The sequence below is a fragment of the Eleginops maclovinus genome, chromosome 7 (assembly GCF_036324505.1).
Source record: "Eleginops maclovinus isolate JMC-PN-2008 ecotype Puerto Natales chromosome 7, JC_Emac_rtc_rv5, whole genome shotgun sequence".
In the NCBI taxonomy this organism is placed as follows: domain Eukaryota; kingdom Metazoa; phylum Chordata; class Actinopteri; order Perciformes; family Eleginopidae; genus Eleginops; species Eleginops maclovinus.
Window position 1 is genome coordinate 11482313 of NC_086355.1, and position 19623 is coordinate 11501935.

General features: G+C 45.6%; 1 protein-coding gene and 1 long non-coding RNA gene across 2 annotated transcripts; one reads left to right on the forward strand and one right to left on the reverse strand.

Annotated features, from left to right (window-relative positions):
• The first annotated feature begins 1780 nt into the window (after positions 1 to 1780).
• On the forward strand, positions 1781 to 18848 carry LOC134867628 (uncharacterized). Its single transcript, XR_010166154.1, has 3 exons — positions 1781 to 1840; positions 11449 to 11690; positions 18198 to 18848. It is a non-coding gene; the product is annotated as an uncharacterized LOC134867628 (long non-coding RNA).
• Positions 14942 to 17773, reverse strand: LOC134867620 (E3 SUMO-protein ligase ZBED1-like). The gene is made up of 2 exons (XM_063888336.1): positions 17397 to 17773; positions 14942 to 16649 (listed from the first exon to the last, which is right to left on the reverse strand). Exons 1-2 carry the CDS (start codon positions 17636 to 17638, stop codon positions 15602 to 15604), a joined length of 1290 nt encoding a protein of 429 aa, XP_063744406.1. The 5' UTR covers positions 17639 to 17773; the 3' UTR covers positions 14942 to 15601.
• Positions 18849 to 19623: the final 775 nt, after the last annotated feature.

The window sequence follows — 19623 nt, forward strand, 5'->3', positions numbered from 1 at the left end:
CCCATCCTCTCCACCTGCAGCTGGTCAGTCAACGGAGCTCCTTCTCAAACAGGCTAATACAGCTCCGCTGCAACAAGGACAGCCACAGGAAAACATTCCTGCCCACGGCAATAACTCTTTTTAATAAATCTCCTCTGGCTGGCAGAGAACTCTCTGCTTCATAGCTTCACTGGACTTACACCTCACTGGACATTCACATCCACATTCATTTAAATTATTATTAATCCTGTTTAATCATTCTATGTATATATCATTCTTACTTCCCGTTCTTTTTCTTTAGATTTGTAAATATTTTTTTGTTTTTGTTTATCCTTATATTTTACTATTTCTTATTGTGTATATTTTGTATTGTCTCTATGTTTCTAATGCTGCTGGAACAAAAGAATTTCCCAAATTGGAATCAATAAAAGTCATATCTATCTATCTAAATACTGCTTCATGACAGTTATTTAAAAATAAATGAAGTGTATTTTAGTTAATTATCCTCTCATGATAACTATCTCAACTTTTACCTAACCCTAAGACTGGCAAAAGCTCTGCTGACAGAGATGCACTTTCTCTCTTATTTATTTCGTTATCGCGATTCAGCAACTCAGAAGTCCTTCTGTGTTGGTGGCCAGCTTTCCGTGAACAGGCCCTCACACACATATACAACTGCAAAGTATTACCGTTTTGATTTGACAACTTTGTATTGAGTTATTACGGTTTTATCTGAGTTTTATTTTTCGCCGTTCAGAAGCAGATCTCTCCCTTCCCTGTCACATCGCGAGTGCAGTAGAACCCCTGATTGGCTAAAGCACTTCTGTGTCGAAAACTCTGTGTAACGATTGGCCTGGAACTTGTGTGTCGTTAACCCTTTTTCAACCTGGATACATATGCGCAAAAAAACCCACACAATTAAAATTCCATATGTACTGAGGAGCCACATGAGTGGTATGGCGTTATTTTTGTGCCTCGGCGTTATTTATGACCCTCTATCCTGAGCACACAATGACAAATTTTAAGCATATCAAATCTTATTGAGCGCGCAATTGTACATTTTGAGCACAGGAAAATATATTTTGCAAGCACAACATTTTTGTTTTGAAGCGAATTTTTCTCTCAAGCCCTCACAAAATCTTGCTCTGTGTGCGAGCAGACAGCTGCACGCGCTCTCTCTCTCTCGCTCCCGCTCTCGCTCTCGCTCTCGCTCAACCTCTCCACCCTGTGTGCGCTCAAGTTTGCCTGCGAGTTCGCTCAAGTTGGCACAGCGTTACGAATGTGCCACAAAACCAACCAATCGGAGAACTCGAGAAGGTTCATTCTGATTGGCTGTCTCGTCTCCAATCATATCTTCCATCTGAGATACTGAAAGAGGGATTTTCGATTGACATGAGGCTACTGACATCCATGACTATCATAGGATATGATGGCAGAATCTAATGAAGAAAATAATATGCCACAGCGTCAGGTGAGTTATACATTTCTAGTTTTTTTTTTATGATTTCATGTTATTGTTTTTGATCGTTTCCGATAAGAATTAGTTGCTAGCCGGCAACATCGCTATAGCCTATGGCTAGTTTAAGCTAACAGCTAACAACCCGTAGCATAATTTTAGCGCTAGTTTCATGTCGAATTGTTGGAATTTAGCATTTTTATTGTTATTATTGAATCATATTTCAGAAATACCTTGTTAGTTGTCTATATTATAGGGCTGTAGGATTAACATCATATTTATTCTTATCTCGAGACATCGGCTGTTGTGTGAATAAGGAAAGTTTGACTCATCCTTTTCTAGCAATCCCAGCTGACACAACAGACAAATGAACAGCAACACCAAAATGTCACAGTAAGGCCACATGCAAGTCGTTTTTAATTTAGTAGTATACTGTGTCTTGTGAAGGTTTATGAAATTATGTTTTTATGTTTGTCTGTACATTATTAGCTTGTGAACTAGCCATCTTGGTAGGTTGCTAACACTATCTAATTTAATGTTATGTGAAAAAAGCTGTAGTATAAATTTAAAGCCTGAAAAAGGAACTTTGGGTGCTAGCTTTTGGGGAGACACGAAAGCATATGGATTGTGTGATGGAGCTCATCATTTATTCTGTATTTGATATCAACTCATGCAAAGGTCATCTTAATGAAACATACCTTTTTGGTTTGCATACTGGAGGTGGAGCAGATGTAGTTGGACTATTGTTATCTGCTGCAGGAGTCCCTGACAAGCTGCACAAACAATATGCAGTTTAAAATACAAAACACTGCATATGTAAGCCTACAGACATTCTTCAGGTGGTACATCTATAAAATACAATGTTTATGATACAAAGAGCAGAATAAGGCAGATCACCGGTCTCCACATAGGCTAGCATGGACTGTGATTTCACCCTCTGGGAATTCTTTGGTGCAGATTGGACACACCACCTAAAGTTGGAAAGAAATATGTTCCATGTTACAAACAGCTGAAACACTAGTGTAAAGGGCACTAAAGTGATTGTGGAGTTTAGTTGTGTGCTGTATTTACCTTGGTATCGTTCTCCACGATACATAATTCATCAGAGGACTGCAGATTAACAAAACATTTATTTATTTCAATAAACAATTAATATTTTTTATATATTTTCTTTTTCTAAAGGCAGTTGACCAAATACAAAAACAATTTGCTCTCACCTCATCAACAGTCTCATCAGAGGATAGTTTTCCATTGCATGTCCTAATGTGTACTGCAAGCATCTGCAAAGGCATCACTTCATTACACTGGAAACATGTCGTCTTTGGCATTTTTGAAAAGCAATGCGAGTCAGGAGGTAGTGGAGAGGTGTCCAATGTCTCCTGAAGTGGTACAATGTAAAAAAGTGGCTTTGCCACCTGCTGACATAGCTCGCAGAGCTTTGACAGAATACCCCTCTGCTTCTGGTGGAATGACAGTGAGCTTTCGTCTACCACTGCCACCTTAATTGAGAGAAAGAGAGAGAAAATGTTTTGTCAGTCTGTCATCTCTAATGCTCAAAGGCAAGTAATCAATACCTCATATGGGTTAATGTACACCAACAATAAATGGGAGAGTGAGATGTGATAAACAGTAACATGAAAACCCAACAAAACTAAATCCCACAAACCTGTAGCCTTATGCAAGAGCCATCCTCCACATAGACCCTCCATTTTTGGAAATGTGTCAGCCAGGAGCCTTGAAATCTTGCTTAACAAAAAGTAGAAAGAGAGTGGAAGAGAAGGAGAGAGAGAAAGAAAGAGGATAATTGATGGTGACAATACTCGGACTGAAGTACAATAAATAACTTCAATGATAAGTCAAACAAATGGACTGACAAACTGTACCTCTGCATGAACACCATCTTCAGGAAGAGTCAGGGTTTGTCTTCCCATGCCTGCCTGGAGGAGTTCAAGCTCCTCAGTTGGCAACGGTGTGTGGGATATATTCTTTGGCAACAGATAAAAATGTAGAGCCGTTGTCTTAATGCTGGTCTTAACAAGGTGCTTGGCGGCAGTCAAACACCTCTTTTTACCACGACGAAAGTAAGACTTAAAATATCCTGGAAAAGATCTGTGGAATAAATTATATGTTTTATATGTGTTTAATAACAGGCGGACGACCCGGGGGCAAGGCAGAGGATGAGAAGGGTGTCTCGGCCGGACGACCCGGGGGCAAGGCAGAGGACGAGACAAAGCACGGACAGGCCTTGTGGCAAGGGAACTCCAGAGGCCGGAGACATGGGCGGAGGCCACGGTGAGGGAACTCCGGAGGCCGGAGACATGGGCGGAGACAGGGGCGGAGGCAAGGGCGTAGACCATGGTGAGGGAACTCTGGAGGGCGACCTGGAGGACAGTGGAATAGCTCTGGAGGGCGGCGAGACAGCTCCGGAGGGCGGCCTGGAAGGTGGCGAGACGGCTCCGGAGGGCGGCCTGGAAGGCGGCGAGACAGCTCCGGAGGGCGGCCTGGAAGGCGGCGAGACAGCTCCGGAGGGCGGCCTGGAAGGCGGCGAGACAGCTCCGGAGGACGGCCTGGAAGGCGGCGAGACGGCTCCGGAGGGCGGCCTGGAAGGCGGTGAGACGGCTCCGGAGGGCGGCCTGGAAGGCGGCGAGACAGCTCCGGAGGGCGGCCTGGAAGGCGGCGAGACAGCTCCAGAGGGCGGCGAGAAACCTCCGGAGGACGGCCTGGAAGGCAGCGAGACAGCTGTGGAGGACGGTCTGGAAGGCAACGAGACAGCTCCGGGGGACAGCCTGGAAGGCGGCAAGACGCCTCTGGAGGACGGGCTGTAGGACGGGCTGGAGGACGGCGAGACGCCTCTGGACGACGGGTTGTAGGACGGCGAGACGCCTCTGGACGACGGGCTGTAGGACGGCGAGACGCCTCTGGAGGAAAGTAAGGAGCACCTGGAGCAGGAGGCGGCAGGGCCACCGAGGAGACTGGTGCACCAGTCGGCGGGACCCCCGACGGGACATGAGCTGTTGTCGGCGGGACCCCAGTTGGTACTGGCATCAGCGGGACCCCCGAAGAGGCAGGACATGGCTTTGGCGGGAACCCGGGTGGTAATGGTGTCAGCAGGACCCCGGAAGAGGCAGGTGCAGGGGCCGGCAGCACCACTGACGGGGCATGAACTAGAGTCGGCGGGACATGAGCTTCAGTCGACGGGACATGAACTAGAGTCGGCGGGACATGAGCTTGAGTTAACGGGACATGAACTTGAGTCGGCGGGACCCCCGACAGGACAGGGACATGGTTCGGCCGGGCCCCCGACCGGACAGGGACATGGTTCGGCCGGGCCCCCGACTGGACAGGGTCATGGTTCGGTGGGACTACCAACGGAACAGGTGTCGGAGGGAACAGCGACTTGACGGGATGAGGAGTTGGCGGGACCCCCGGCAGAACAGGTGACGGCGGGTTCCCCAACAGAACAAGAACAGATGTCGGCGGGACCCCTGACGGAACAGGTATCAGTGGGACCCCCAACTGGACAGGCGAAGCTGGGGTCGACTGGACAGGCGAGGCTGGAGGCGAGGCTGGAGTCGACTCGACAGGTGAGGATAGAGGTGATGCTGGAGTCGACTGGATAGGAGAAGCTTGGGTTGACTGGACAGGTGAAGGTGAGGTCGACTGGACATGCAAGGCTGGAGTCGAGGCTGGAGCCGAGGCCAAAGTCAAGGCCGGAGTCAACTAGACAGGCAAGGCTGGAGTCGAGGCCGGAGTCGACCGGACAGGCGAGAACGGAGCCAAGAGGAAAGGCGAGGCCGGTGTCGGCACGGCCGGAGAGGCCGGAGTCGACAGGACAGGCCAGGCCGGAGTCGGCCGGGCTGCCGACAGTACAGCAGGGGCTGGAGTCGGCCGGGCCGCCGACAGGAAAGGCGGGGCCGGAGTCGGCCGGGCCGCCGACAGGAAAGGCGGGGCCGGAGTCGGCCGGGCCGCCGACAGCACAGCAGGTGCCGGAGTCGGCCGGGCCGCCGACAGGAAAGGCGGGGCCGGAGTCGGCCGGGCCGCCGACAGGAAAGGCGGGGCCGGAGTCAGCCGGGCCGCCGACAGCACAGCAGTGGGTGGAGTGAGCCGGACTGCAGCTGGGAGCATAGCGGCCAGGGCTTGGCCTGGAAACATGGCTGCTAGGGCCGGCACTGCAGCCGGGAACGCGGCTGCTAGGGCCAAAACTTGAGCCGGAAGCGTGGCTGCAGGGGGCTTGGCTGCAGGGGGCTTGGCTGCAGGAGACTTGACTGCAAGAGACTTGGCTGCAGGGGCCTTGGCTAATGGAGGCTTAGCTGCAAGCCTGGCCTTGCGTCCCTTTTGAGCCTGTTGAATGCTCCGCGGGCCACCAAAGGCCAGGCGGGATCCCAAAAAGGGGTCCACAAGAGGAGCTTCGTTGGGAACGGCCCGAGGGCTAGCATGCCTGGAGCTAGCAGGCCAGGAATCAGGTATGTTCTCATAATCACCTATAAAGACTTTTCCCAATCCGGAAATGAGCCCCTTAACCAGGGCCTTGACGTCACACCTTGACGTCACTTCTTGGTGCGCCATGGCCAAGATACACTGCCTCTCCTCTATACTTGAGGCATATCGAGACCAATTCTTAGGCAAATTAATCTGTATTTCACCTCATGTAGCTCAGCTGCTGGGTCCATCTTTGGGCAGTTCGTTCTGTCAGGGTTTGGGGAAATAGGACCCAAGTGCAGCAACAAAGGGAGGCAGGTATGGGTACGAAAAAAAGGCGTACTAAAACCGGAAGTGTAACTAACTCCAACTGCAGTGGTGGGCCGTCAGGGCCAGCAAGGCCTTCTCTGCTGGCCTAAACATCATCAGAATATAAATTAAATTTTGATATATTTTTTCCACAAATACGTATTAATAGGGCTGTCCCCGACCAAGGATTTTGTTGGTCGACCAGTGGTCGTCATTTACTCCGACTAATCGACTAATCGCCCCCCCCCCCCCCCCCCCCAATTTTTTTTTTTTTTTTTTTTTTTTTTTTTACAATTTTGACCGGGATACACATCTGTGAAGTTTTACCTTTAATGCCCGGCTACCGCATCTATTCACATTTACCACTAACGCCGGGAGTAACCTTGTGTGACTACTAACAAAATGTTTCCTGGTTCATCTAAACACTAGGCCTATAGCCTACACAAGTTCTTCTCTCAGTCGGAGAGTGAGAAAAAAACCCGACGTTCGCAGAAAGACAGACGGAGTTTGAACATTCTGATTATTTATTTTAAACAGGCGCCACACACGTACTGAATGATGATGCAACAATTCAACAAAACCAAAAATAATAATACAGCCTTAAACTAATTAAAAAAAAAAACATATTATTATTTTCGTTTCTTTTGGAAATGTACATAACGAAAAAAAATATGATTGCTGTAAAATAGGCAAACATGAATAGCCCTAAACTAATAAATAGGCCTAATTTGAAACAGACAGTGCAGATTAACAGACCAACGAGGTAGACTTGCATAAAAAACCTGAAGCTCACAGTGATTTGTCCTCGGCTCTGAGTTTTCTCAAATTGTGAGAAAGGAAGACCAATTTGTCCACATTGTCAGGGAGAAGTGAACTCCGCGTCTTGCTAACAATGAAGCCGGCCTTAGAGAAGATGCGCTCCGATGGTGTGGACGTGGATGGGATGGAGTGAATACGCATGGCTGCTCTGGCCAGCTTCGGGTAACGCTCCTCGTTTTTTTGCCACCATGCTAGCGGTCCCGACTCAACTTTTGTTTTATCCTCCAAGTACCATTTCATTTCATTGTTCTGTTCTTCTGTCTGCAGCTCCTCATCTGTACCCATCAGCATGGATATTTCGTCCTGCTTTTCATTCTTTTTTGTTTTCTTCTGTGGTACAGGCCCGGGTTCGTTGTCGTCCCCACTGGCGTGCTGTGTCTGGGCAGGCTCTTCTGCTGGAGATAGACTCTCAGCTAAATCCAACACCGTAGTGTATGCCTGGTTGCGTTTCTCTTCCTCCATAAACGATAAGCTTTTAAAGCGTGGGTCCAAGACAGCAGCTTTGATGTAAATGCTGGACTGCAGCTCCTTGTTTAGCTCCCACCTCTTGTCAATTTCCTCACCAAGTGTTTTCTTCAGTGCTGTCACGGCCGCGCTGTCATCCTCGCGCAGCAACAGGTGACGTCTTTTCATGTTTATGAGCATGGGCAGCGTGGCAGAGAGAGATGCATTAAGATCTTGTGAAAGCAACTCTGTAAGTGTGACCATCGGCTTCAACACCGACACTATGTCTTCTGTTATCCTCCATTGGACCGTGGTGAGATCCAAATCGCGGTCAGATCTGTGTGTGGTAACGGGGTCGGAAAGTACAGCGGTGACCGGCCACCTCTGTTCCAGAAGGCGCTCCAACATGCAGTGAGTGGAGTTCCATCTCGTGGAGACATCCTGGATGAGTTTGTGTTCAACCACGTTCTGTTGTGTTTGTTTTTCAGTGAGAGCCGCTGTAGCCTTGGCACTTTTCTTAAAATGTCCAACAAGACGTCTGGCAGCTGCTATGACACGGCAAATGGGATCTTTTTTAAGAGCCGCATTGATGCACAGCTGCAAAGTGTGCCCTGCGCAACGAACTCCTTGGACGTTACCCCAGGACGGGTTACGCGCTAACTGATGGGCGCACAGCACCATGTTCGCGGCATTGTCATGTACAAGAGCGACCCTTTTTTCCGCGGGGATTTTAAAGTCTGCCATGACTTCGCTGAGTCGCTCTGCTATGTTGACAGCTGTGTGGCTCACTCCCAACTCTTTCGTTTCCAGCACGAATGAATGCAGTTGCCAGTTATCCGAAATAAAATGCGCTGTGACCGTCATGTAACTTTCCATCTGGTTAGATGTCCATGCATCTGTTGTGAAGCTGAGTGCTTTGCAGTTATCGATCTTGCCCTGGAGTGTTTGTTTTATTGTGCTGTATTTGTTTGTAATCGCGTGCATCACTGTTTCACGTTTTGGCAGGCTGTATCCGGGCTCGAGGCAATTAATTAGATCTTTAAATCCCTCACCACTGACGATATTCACAGGTCGCATGTCCAGCGCTATGAAGTCAGCTATTTTGTCAGTTATGTCTCTCTTCCTTTTTTCAGACAGAGGGGCTTTCATTGTGAGCTTCTGCTGCGTTAATGATGAGGAGGATGAGGAGGATGATGAGGATGACGTGGAGGTGGAGGGGGCTAGATTGCAATAAAGTGGATGCGCCTGTAGAGATTTAAATAATAAGTTAACCAGTGAGCTGGATAATTTAGCCTTACCAATACTAGCGACAAAACTAAATGTACTTAATTCATTATTTATTAATTCAATGTATTATTTATAATTTATATATATTTATAATAGGCCTAATTGCATTAACTTCATCGCATAGGATAGCTAGGCTAGTAGGCTAAGCTACTTACATTCTTGAGGTGGTAAATCATGTTCGTCGTGGACGAATGATAGGCAAATGTTTTTCTGCAAATTTGGCATATAACCCTCTTTGGGTCATCTCTATCCTTTTCGAAATGCTCCCATATCTTAGAGCTCCTTCCAGACATGATAGCCAAATAAGTCGATGCTGTCCTTGTCAAACAAATCAAAACCGTTTAACGTCTTTCTTGTCACGCCCTTCAAATTAAAAGTCCCGGAAGCCCTTTGACGAGACGCGGCTTTTTTCCCCTGCGACCAATCGACCAATGGAATTTGGTCGACAAGTATTTTTTTTGGTCGACCAACGATTAATCGATTATTTGAGGTCAGCCCTACGTATTAAATTATTCCCCATAGTCTATTCTCTTCATTTTATAGCGTTCGTCTTGGCTGCGCTGCTTCCAGCCTCAGAACGAGATTTGGAGGGCTGGCCTTTATGTTAGAGCTTTTATCCAATCATATTTCAGCCATAATGTGTTGCTAGGGTCAAAGAAATCTGCCCTTAGGCCTTCAGAATCAACAGTGCGGGCGCCTGTAGCTTAAAGTGAACGCAAACAAAACTGTGGCGTTAACCAATCAGATTTCGAGGTGGCGACAACGGGCCAGCTAGCAGGCGTACGCTAACGTTAGCACGTGCACATCTTCTGATTGGATACGCACTATTGAGAGGCAGAGCTAGGCAGTAGGCAGAGCCATACAGTCTATGGGCAAAGCTAGCAAACAGAACTAGAACTTGAGCGAGCTAATTTGTGTAGATTTCTACAAGCTATTTTTTTCAACCCACAATGGCTGAAGGAGGAGAAGAGATCAATTTGGTCGAAGATATAATTACAACGCCATTTTCAAAACGAACTTTTCTAGTAAAGCTACACATCTTGAAAAGGGAACGACCAACTCCAACGCTAGCGAGCCTAGCACAGCAGGGAAACTACGAGCGGTACCCCTGGCTCACAGCCTCCGAGAGGCACTGCAAATTGTACTGCCGGGAATGCCTGGTATTTGCAACTGATCGGTAAACAGGAACTTTCATTTATGGGACACGATGAAAGCGCCGAGTCCAGAAACAGAGGAAACTACGTGGAGCTTCTTTCTTTTCTTGCTGAGAACAACACAGATTTGCATTACCACCTGTACACAAACAACATGTTTACTGGGACGTCAGGCAAAATACAAAACGACCTGATTAATGCTATTGCTGAAGTGATGGGAGAAGAGATCAAAATGAAGATTAAAAAAGCACCCTTTGTCGCTGTTATGGTGGACGAGACGTCAGATGTGGGTAATGTAGCACAGCTGGCACTTGTCCTGCGTTATGTGACAGACACAGGTGTCAAGGAGCGGTTTGTCAGATAATCTGATTAATTAAGTTAACTGTAAATGCTGATGTATTGATTATAAATGCTTCAGAAATATTAATATAACTCTGTTGTACTTGACTATGTTAATGTGATGCAACGCCCGGCTGTCTAAATGTATAGTTTCTAGAGCCATGGCGTTCAAATTCAAGTTAATTCAGGTAGGACTGTGTAGGATATCACTGAAGGCCTAGGTGTGAAATGCACGGCCCGCCACTGTCCAACTGGATTGCTTGCAATCAACTCCCTTAAAGAACACCGACCGTAGAGCTTTTTCAGTACTGCAAGTGTTAACACAAAACCCAAATCAACACTTATACACTCAAAATAATTGACACTGAAAAATCGACACTATTTCACACTACATAATTTGCTGTATAGGCAGACATACATGTGACACTTGGTCTGTCATTTTGATGTCAGATTGGACTTTGAAAATGTATTCCTTATTATTAAATTTGACTTATTAGAATTCAAATGTTCTCTGAAATACAGTTTGCAGGCGGTAGCTATTTGCAATTATTTCATTTATTATTTAATATTTATTCATTTAGTCTGATTTATTATTATTATTATTATTATTGTTATTATTACATTCACCAGCTTTATTTTGAAATCTGTTCCTTCACGCTCTTACCGTAATGCATAGGATATACGCACACCGCAAAACCAAGGGTTTTGGGTCAGATTAGTCTCGATATAATACACAAATGCACACAGAAGGATTCACACTTGTATTTCAGGATCCAAACAAATGTTTTTCAATGCACACACAAATGTGTTCCGTTTCAGATACATAAAATCCAAATACAGAAAAAAGTTTAACATGTGTATTTTTGATCCACACATATTTGTATTCCGTTCCAAACCGCTGAACCTGCATACACAACCGGCTTTCTGTGCATGGATTTTTGTGCATTCGTGTGTGGGTTTTTTGAGCGTCACCTGACGGCAGGGACGCTGGAAGTAGGGGTTGCTGAGGGTGCTGCAGCACCCCCTGGTGAAGGACTATTGCAACACTGCAACACTGCAACACTGCAACACCAACGTAGTAAATTAATAATTTTTATTTTCAACTTTTTACTTTTCAAAATAAAAACATGAATTTTCTACTTTTACATAATCGTGATATTTTTAGTTTCCCGTCTCATTTGTTATCAGAGTATTTTAAGAAATGCAGTTGGCTTATTGCTAATGTCTTGTTTTACTTTGTAGTTCTGTGAATGAGCGTAAGAGGAGGATGGCTGACGGCACCCAGTGCAGCAGGATTGCTCAGCGGAGGGGAAATGCTGAGGTTTTCCTCATCGACAGCAGAGGACAGCGAGGCAAGGCGATGCTGAGAGACGCTTTGTTTGTACCGTCATATCCCCAGAGCATCTTCTCAGTGAAGGCGGCGACTACGAGGGGAGCTACGGTTGTCTTTAAAGAAGATAAAGATGTCCTGATAACCAGAGACGGTACCAGATTTAACATTCATGTGTATGGAAAGCTGTATTATTTGCATACTGAAACTGAATCTAATGATAAGTGTAATGCATGTCACGACATACAGACATGGCATGAGATATTAGGCCACTGTAACTATGATGATATTCTTAAGTTGCAGAATGTTGTTGTAGGTATGCAGATCAAAGGCAAAACGGGTAGGCCCGAACAAGAGTGTGAGGTGTGTATTCAGGGAAAGTTTGCCCAAACCAGAAATAGGGATCCTGATACCAGAGCAAAGGCTCCCTTACAGATGGTACACACAGATCTTGCCTGTCCCGTAGCGAGATGGTTACAAATATGTGCAGTCATTTACTGATGATTACTCGAGCGCAGTGTTTGTATATTTTCTAAAGAAGAAAAGTGACACAGTGCAGGCTACAGAAAAGTTCTTAGCAGACATATCCCCTTATGGGAAAGTGAGGTGCATCAGATCCGACAACGGAACAGAGTTCACGTGCAATGATTTCCAAACAGTGTTAAGGAAAAACAAGATCAGACATCAAACGTCAGCTCCGTATTCCCCACACCAGAACGGAACAGCAGAGAGAGGTTGGCATACTCTTTTTGAGATGGGTAGGTGCATGATAGTTGAAAGTGCGCTACCAAAGCAGCTATGGCCCTATGCCGTACAAACAGCAGCAATGGTGCGGAACAGATGTTTTAACAGGCGTACAGGGCAGACTCCTTATGAGCTGTTAACAGACAAAAAGCCCAATATATCCAAAATGCAAAAGTTTGGATCTGTATGTTACACGTACAAACAGAACAAAGGGAAACTCGATTCCAGATGTGATCAGGGGCATTTTGTGGGACACGACAAGAACAGCCCAGCGTATTTGGTGTATCATCCAGATACAAACAAAGTACAAAAACACAGACTAGTGAAGTTTGTGAGCAAGTCAGCTGTGGAGAAACAAACACAGACAGGTGAGCCAGATCCAAATGATGGCTATGACAGTGTGAGACCCAGGTCTAGTGAAACCACGCAGGAGGTCGGTACGAGTACAGAAAATGCTCCAGAGTCAAGTGTACGGACTAGAAGTGCACATAGTGATACTCCAGGTACAGATGCGAGGTCTACTGACCATAATCAAACACAACAGAGTGTGACAAGTGGTGAGCCAGAGAGTAGAAGGTATCCGATCAGAGAGAGAAGGAAGCCGAGTCACTTGGATGACTTCATAACTGAAAACCGTGTTAGTGATGCGGTTAATATCACAGTAGACTACTCCTGTAGAATGGTGTGTGGCATTCCACAGACATTTGGAGAGGCAATGAGGTCAGCTAACTCCAAAGAATGGGTAAAAGCCATGGATGAGGAAATCCAGTCCTTAAATGAGAACAAGACCTTTACCCCGACAGCACTGCCAATAGGCAAGAAAACAGTGGGGGGTAGATGGGTTTACGCTATCAAGACTGATGTAGATGGAAGAGACAAATACAAAGCACGGTTTGTGGCCAAGGGTTACAGCCAGAGAATGGGCGTAGACTAAGGGGAGACGTTTTCACCCACGGCAGACATGACAAGTGTAAGGGTGGTGCTACAGAAAGCTGCACAGGAGAATTTACTCCTGCACCAAATTGACGTGAAAACGGCGTACTTGCACGCTCCCATAGACTATGAGATCTACATCAATCCACCAGAGGGTTATGAAGAGAAAGAGGGTATAGTTTATAACCTAGAGAAATCCCTTTACGGTCTTAAACAGTCTGGCCGAAATTGGAATAGGGTTTTGCACAATTGTCTAACTGAGGATGGATTCACACAAAACCCAGCCGACCACTGTGTTTATGCCAAAGAATCCAAAGAAGGGAAAGTGATCATAATCACATGGGTCGATGACTTGATCATTGCAGCAAGCAATGAAGAGAGACTGAAAGAGGTGAAAGAGATGCTCGCAGAAAAGTTTAAGATGAAAGATTTAGGAAAACTCGAACATTTTCTGGGTATTGATTTCAGTCAATCAGATGGGTGGGTAAAGATGTCACAGGAAAGGTACACTAACAAGATACTGCAGCGTTTTAATATGCAAGATTGTAGGACCAGAGAAACACCCTGTGAGCAGAAGCTAGAGTATACTGAGGATGCAGTAAAGATGGGAGATGTCAGGTTGTACAGGGAGGCTGTAGGCAGTCTTATATACCTGACTACTTGTACCAGACCCGATTTAAGTTTTGTAGTGAGCAGGTTATCGCAGCACTTTGCCGAGCCTAGAGAGGAGCAGTGGGTCACTGTGAAGCACGTACTAAGGTATCTCAAAGGCACTGCAGAGAAAGGGTTAAGCTTTAGGAGAAACGACTGAGAATCTAGGTATACAAGCCTACAGTGATGCTGACTGGGCGGCTGATACCAGTGACAGACGCAGTACTACAGGATACTGTGTGAGCCTTAGTCAGAACAGCTCTCTAGTCTCGTGGAAGACTAGAAAACAGCCTACAGTCGTGCTATCCACCTGCGAGGCAGAATACATGGCACTGGCTTCAACCATACAGGAGTGTCTATACCTGGAGCAGTTACTGGGGGGTATAGATAATTACAAGTACACACAAACTGTAGTACATGAGGATAATCAGGGGACAATCGCTCTCGCCAAACATCCTGTAAACAGACAGAGGTGTAAACACTAGAGCTGTCCCAAACGATTATTTTTCAAACGATTAATCTAGAGATTATTTTTTCGATTAGTCGACTAATCTAACGACTAATCTAACGACTAATTTTACGATTAATCTAACGATTAATCTACCGATTATTTTTTCAGTTACCGATTATTTCACATTACAACTTTTCACACAATATGGATATGAAGACATGTGTTGTTAATATATTATTTTTTATTAAACATGCCACTTTATTCCAAACATGGCACTTGTGCAAAGTGCAAACTGCAAAATAACGCATTTGATGCCAAATGTAGCATCTCACAAATTAACAAAATAAATAATAAGTCACCCAGGAGGAATATTCCAAAAAATAAAAATAAAAAACTCTACTACTCCTTCCTCCCTCTGTCTTTGCGCAAACATAGCACTTATATTTTGCAAACTGAAAAGTGTCGGTGCCAGATGCAGCATTTAACAAATAAATGAATGTCACCCAGGAGGAATATCTTCTTCCTCTCTCTCTCTCTCTGTGTGTGTGTGTGTGTGTGTGTGTGTGTGTGTGTGTGTGTGTGTGTGTGTGTGTGTGTGTGTGTGTGTGTGTGTGTGTGTGTGTGTGTGTGTGTGTGTGTGTGTGTGTGTGTGTGTGTGTGTGTGTGTTGAATTCAAGATATAGTTTGACGGTTGGAGTGGAGGAATGTTAACATGTCAACATGATCCGGCGTCAGACTTGCCCTTTTCTTGGTTACAATATTTCCAGCATCTGAAAAAAGACGTTCTGATGGAGTGGAGGTTGCAGGCACAGACAAGTAGGATTTGGCTAGAACTGCCAGGTTGGGGAACCTCCCTGCATTTTCCTTCCACCATTGAAGTGGGCTTGTATCCCTTGGAATGCAACTCTCCCCAAAATACAAAAGAACCTCATTTCTCACAGATTCACCCTCAGCACTGTCCTCCTGGCCAATATCCTCGGTGCCCTCCCCCTCAGAGTCCGAGCCAAGCAGAATGTCCAGCATAGAGGTCTTCTTTCGCTGGGGACTGGCCGAGTGCTCCTGCTCAATCGTTTGCAGTTGTTGCTTGGCTCTTTTGATATCAATTATCAGAGCCTGAATTTGTACTTGTACCTTCAAAGCATCCTCGGGTGACAGGAACTTCAACCTACGAAAGCGGGGGTCAAGGGCAGCAGCAATGATGGCCACATTTTTTCCATTCTCTGTAAAAGCAGACTCAGACACCCACCTTGCCTGCATCTCTTGGTCTGCAGCAATCTGAAAAGAATTCACAGCAGCAGACTCGTATGTGGTTTTCTTTGTAGACATATATGGAGACCCTTCAGCAGTGGAGGTAAAACAGATATTGTGACATAGGACTCTCCACTGAGAAAAACAGTGGCCTGTTCGAAAGGCTTGAGGACCTGCTCCAGTTCCTCTAGCAAGATCCACTGATCATTCCTCAAATCCAGGTACTGCTTCCCACGCTGTGTAACGTCTGGGTCCGAAAGTGTTGCGACCACCGGCCACCGTTGTTCCAAAAGGCGACTCACCATGTAGTATGAGCTGTTCCATCTTACAGAGACATCCTGGAGCAGGGTATGCTCAGCTGTACCCCACTGTTTTTGTTTCTGTTTCAGCTTGCTGCTAGCAGGCTCACTTTTCTTGAAATGCTTCACAAGACACCGTGCAGCCCCGAGTGTCCTGTCGATCATGGGGTTGTTCTTCAAGGCATGATTCACCACCAACTGAAGTGTATGGCCGGCACAACGATGTGATGCTACCCCATGTTTCTCCTCTAGGATGCGAAGAGCTGCAACAACATTTGCTGCGTTATCATGTACAATCGCCAGTACATTATCTCGAAGGGAGAAATCAAATTTATCTGCCACCATCTCAACCCAAGAGGCAATATTTTCAGCAGTGTGGCGCTCCTCAAGCGGCATTGTAGTTAAGCTAAACGAGGTCAGCTCCCAATTCTCATTTATAAAATGACAGGTGACACCTAAATATGCCTCAGTGGCCAGACTGGTCCAAGCATCGGTTGTTAGGGACAGTTTGGACAGGCTTTTTTTAACTTCACTTTTCACTTTGTCCATGGTAGCCACATACTTCTTTTCCATTAGGTCAGTAAAGTGGCGCCTGGATGGAAGGGTGTATCCTGAGTGGAAAGTGTTTACCATTTCACGGAAGCCTTCACCTTCCACAATCGCAAGGGGCCTCATGTCCTTCACAATCATGGAGACGATGCTGTTGGTGAACACACTAGCCTCCTGGGGTGTGCAAGGTGCCTGGTTCTTTTTATGGAAAAAGTCACCCATACTGCTTTGCTTACTCCTGTAAAGGCAAAAAACATAAAGCACATGAATATTCACAGCAGCAAATCAAAAATATAGCATCGTCCACATCATTGCTGTTATTAATTATGATACATTTTGCTAACAGTAGGATATACTACAGCCATCTCAGAGGCTCAACTTCAAAAATGATTCATGTTATTTAAATTGTCAACTTGTAATGCGTGTTTAGCTACTACTTGGAACTGGTTGCTACTAGATCGTGGAATTTCGACAGTCAACAGGTAGACTAGAACTACATAATGGCAGAGTATAAAATCCACCGTCCGGTGTTAGCCAACAGATAACAGAAACATGTCGGGACTGGTAGCGCTAACATCTTTAAACTAGGCAAACACGGGACCATATTTATGCAATTTATGTGTTTGTTTATGCAATATGACACTAGTAAGCGTTAATGTTTCTAGCGTCTAGTGTAAGCGGACATTTTATGTTTCACGCGAGCAAACTTGAATGTTTAAAGACGTCAATTCAATAGACCTACATCGTAAGCTGAAGGCAGCCACGTTAGGCTAATGTGCAAGTGTTGGTGTTTAAAACCACGTTATGCTAATGTGTGCTGATGTATGCTGTTCTGTATTTGCAGAATAATTGACGAGTAAAGGAAGGATTTAAAACCTAAATGCACGCCTGGAAGATTCCTTGTGTCCAAGTGTGCAACATTTAGCCTACTGCAACTACTGCTACTGCTTGATAAATTAACATAAATGAAATCAACAGAACTTACGGTGTTTTACTGCCATCCTGACACAGAGCTCCAGGGTGTTTTCTCTTCAGATGTTCGTGCATCGCTGATGTACTGCTGTGGTAAGCCGACTGAAATTTGCATAGTCTGCAAATAACCACATTATTAGTCGCGTTGAGGGTGAAAAATTCCCAGACTTTAGAAGTCCGTGTGCGTGTTTTTTTCGCTATGTGCTCTTCAGTGCCATGTTCAGTGCTCCCACTACTGCTTGCCGCTGCCATCATTATGAATTCTTCTTCTTCCGTTTTAAACTAAGGCGTCTAACACCGATTGGCGACTCTGGTGCATATTTACTGCCACCGCTGGACTGGAGTGAGAGTTCATCTAGTGGGTTGTTTGGAACGGGACTTCAACCAAAAAAAAAAAAAAAAAACGACGCATCGACGCAAATTATTCATGTCGACGAATTTATGACGTCGAATAAGTCGACTATGTCGACTAGTCGTCCCAGCTCTAGTGCAAGGCCAGCTTTACAAAAACTGTGTGTGACAGGCCTGTTTGGAGAAACAGTTTTTAAGTCTTGCTGTTTGCACAGAAATGTACCAGTTGGCAACACGGAGAACAGCTGATGTGTAGTGTGTAGTGTGCTGATGTGTAGTGTGTGTGTGTGTGTGTGTGTAGTGTGGTTTGTGATGTTGTGTGCCTTTCTTGGGCATCTTTGGTGTTACATGTGCTGTATGGCGGATAGGTTCTAGCCTGTAATGTCTTTTACCACCTCCACCACTTTCTGCTTTTGATGGTACTCCTGTGACTCTTAATTGTCACTGTTTTGTTGTGTTGCAGACAGGATATGTTGAAGAAGAGGCTGACTCGTGATTTCCCTCGGCTGGTGTTTCACATCCCCACCAAGCGCAACGTCTGCAAGCTGGTTTTTGTGGAGACCCTTTCAACAGATACACTCGTGGACATGCTACCTTATACATCAGGTGCGGAAACCACACAGTCTAGTGGGGTGAGCCAGACAGACAGCGAGAGTGAAAAAGGGACAACAAAGTGCCAAACGACACCAGACCACACAAGGACACTATATACAGCAGCGTTGTTCTTAAAAAGACAGCTTAGTGACACTCCTGGCATGTCTTGCCCATGGCCTCCCACTTCTGAAGATTTGAATGTCACTGAAGCACAAACTGTTGTACCCCTTGGACAATACAATCTAGTTAGCTGGATTATAGGCGCCACTGAGGAGCCAACACTGGATCATTATGTCAACATTGCCTTGAAAGTGTTGTCTGTTTGTCAAGACATTTTGTACCTTGCTTCCGAGGGCCGTAAGCAGACACCTTAGTCCTTGAGTTTAGGTTTAACTGTTCGATATTTAACAGGATCATCACGCGTTGTGTCACTGCCAATGGAAAAAGTTTATCTCTGAAGGAACAACTAAGGAAGCACTTGTCGAATTCCTGTATGTTGCATAGAAAAATGCAGACCTTACAACAGTGGGCAAAAACCTCTGCTTGTACATCGCACATAAAGATCAATGTCACTGTGTGACTGTTATGGAGGGTGTACAGTCTGTTCATGTTGTTGAAGACCTGCAGTGTGATCATGAAGAATGTGACACAAGGATGTTTTTACATGCAAAACATGCTGCACGGGAGCATAAAGCTGTCATTATCAAGAGCTCTGACACTGATGTGGCAGTCATTTCTGTAAGTCTGCAGACAGATTTGCGATGCAGCTGATATGTTTTCACAGGCACTGGCAACAGGACACCCATCATTGACATTACCAAGATGTCACCAGCTCTCGGAACCAGTGTGTGTTCAGCCTTGAATGGAATTCACACATTCTCTCGGTGTGACTTCACAAGTGCCTTTTATGGCAAAGGTAAAAGAAAGACATTTTCTGTTGCATGTCAGAAAGATGAGTACCTTAAGGCTTTTAAAAGTTCAGGTACTAACTTTAAATTGGAGCAGTCAACATTTGCACTTCATTGCCAGTATGTATGCCACCTATATGATCAGCCAGCTGCCGAAAATGTAAATGAGGCTAGGTACAAGGCTTTCAGTATGGCATCAACGGCCTTGCCAGAGTTATGCATTCCCCCTACTACTGATGCCCTCCATCAGCACTGCAAAAGGGCAAACAACTGGGCTGCAATAATGAGGTCCTGTCTCAAAACAAATATAAGGCAAATAGAGGATGGGAACACGTCACCTGGATGACAAGAAATCCGGCCCCTGACAGTGTTTTGCATGTGATACAC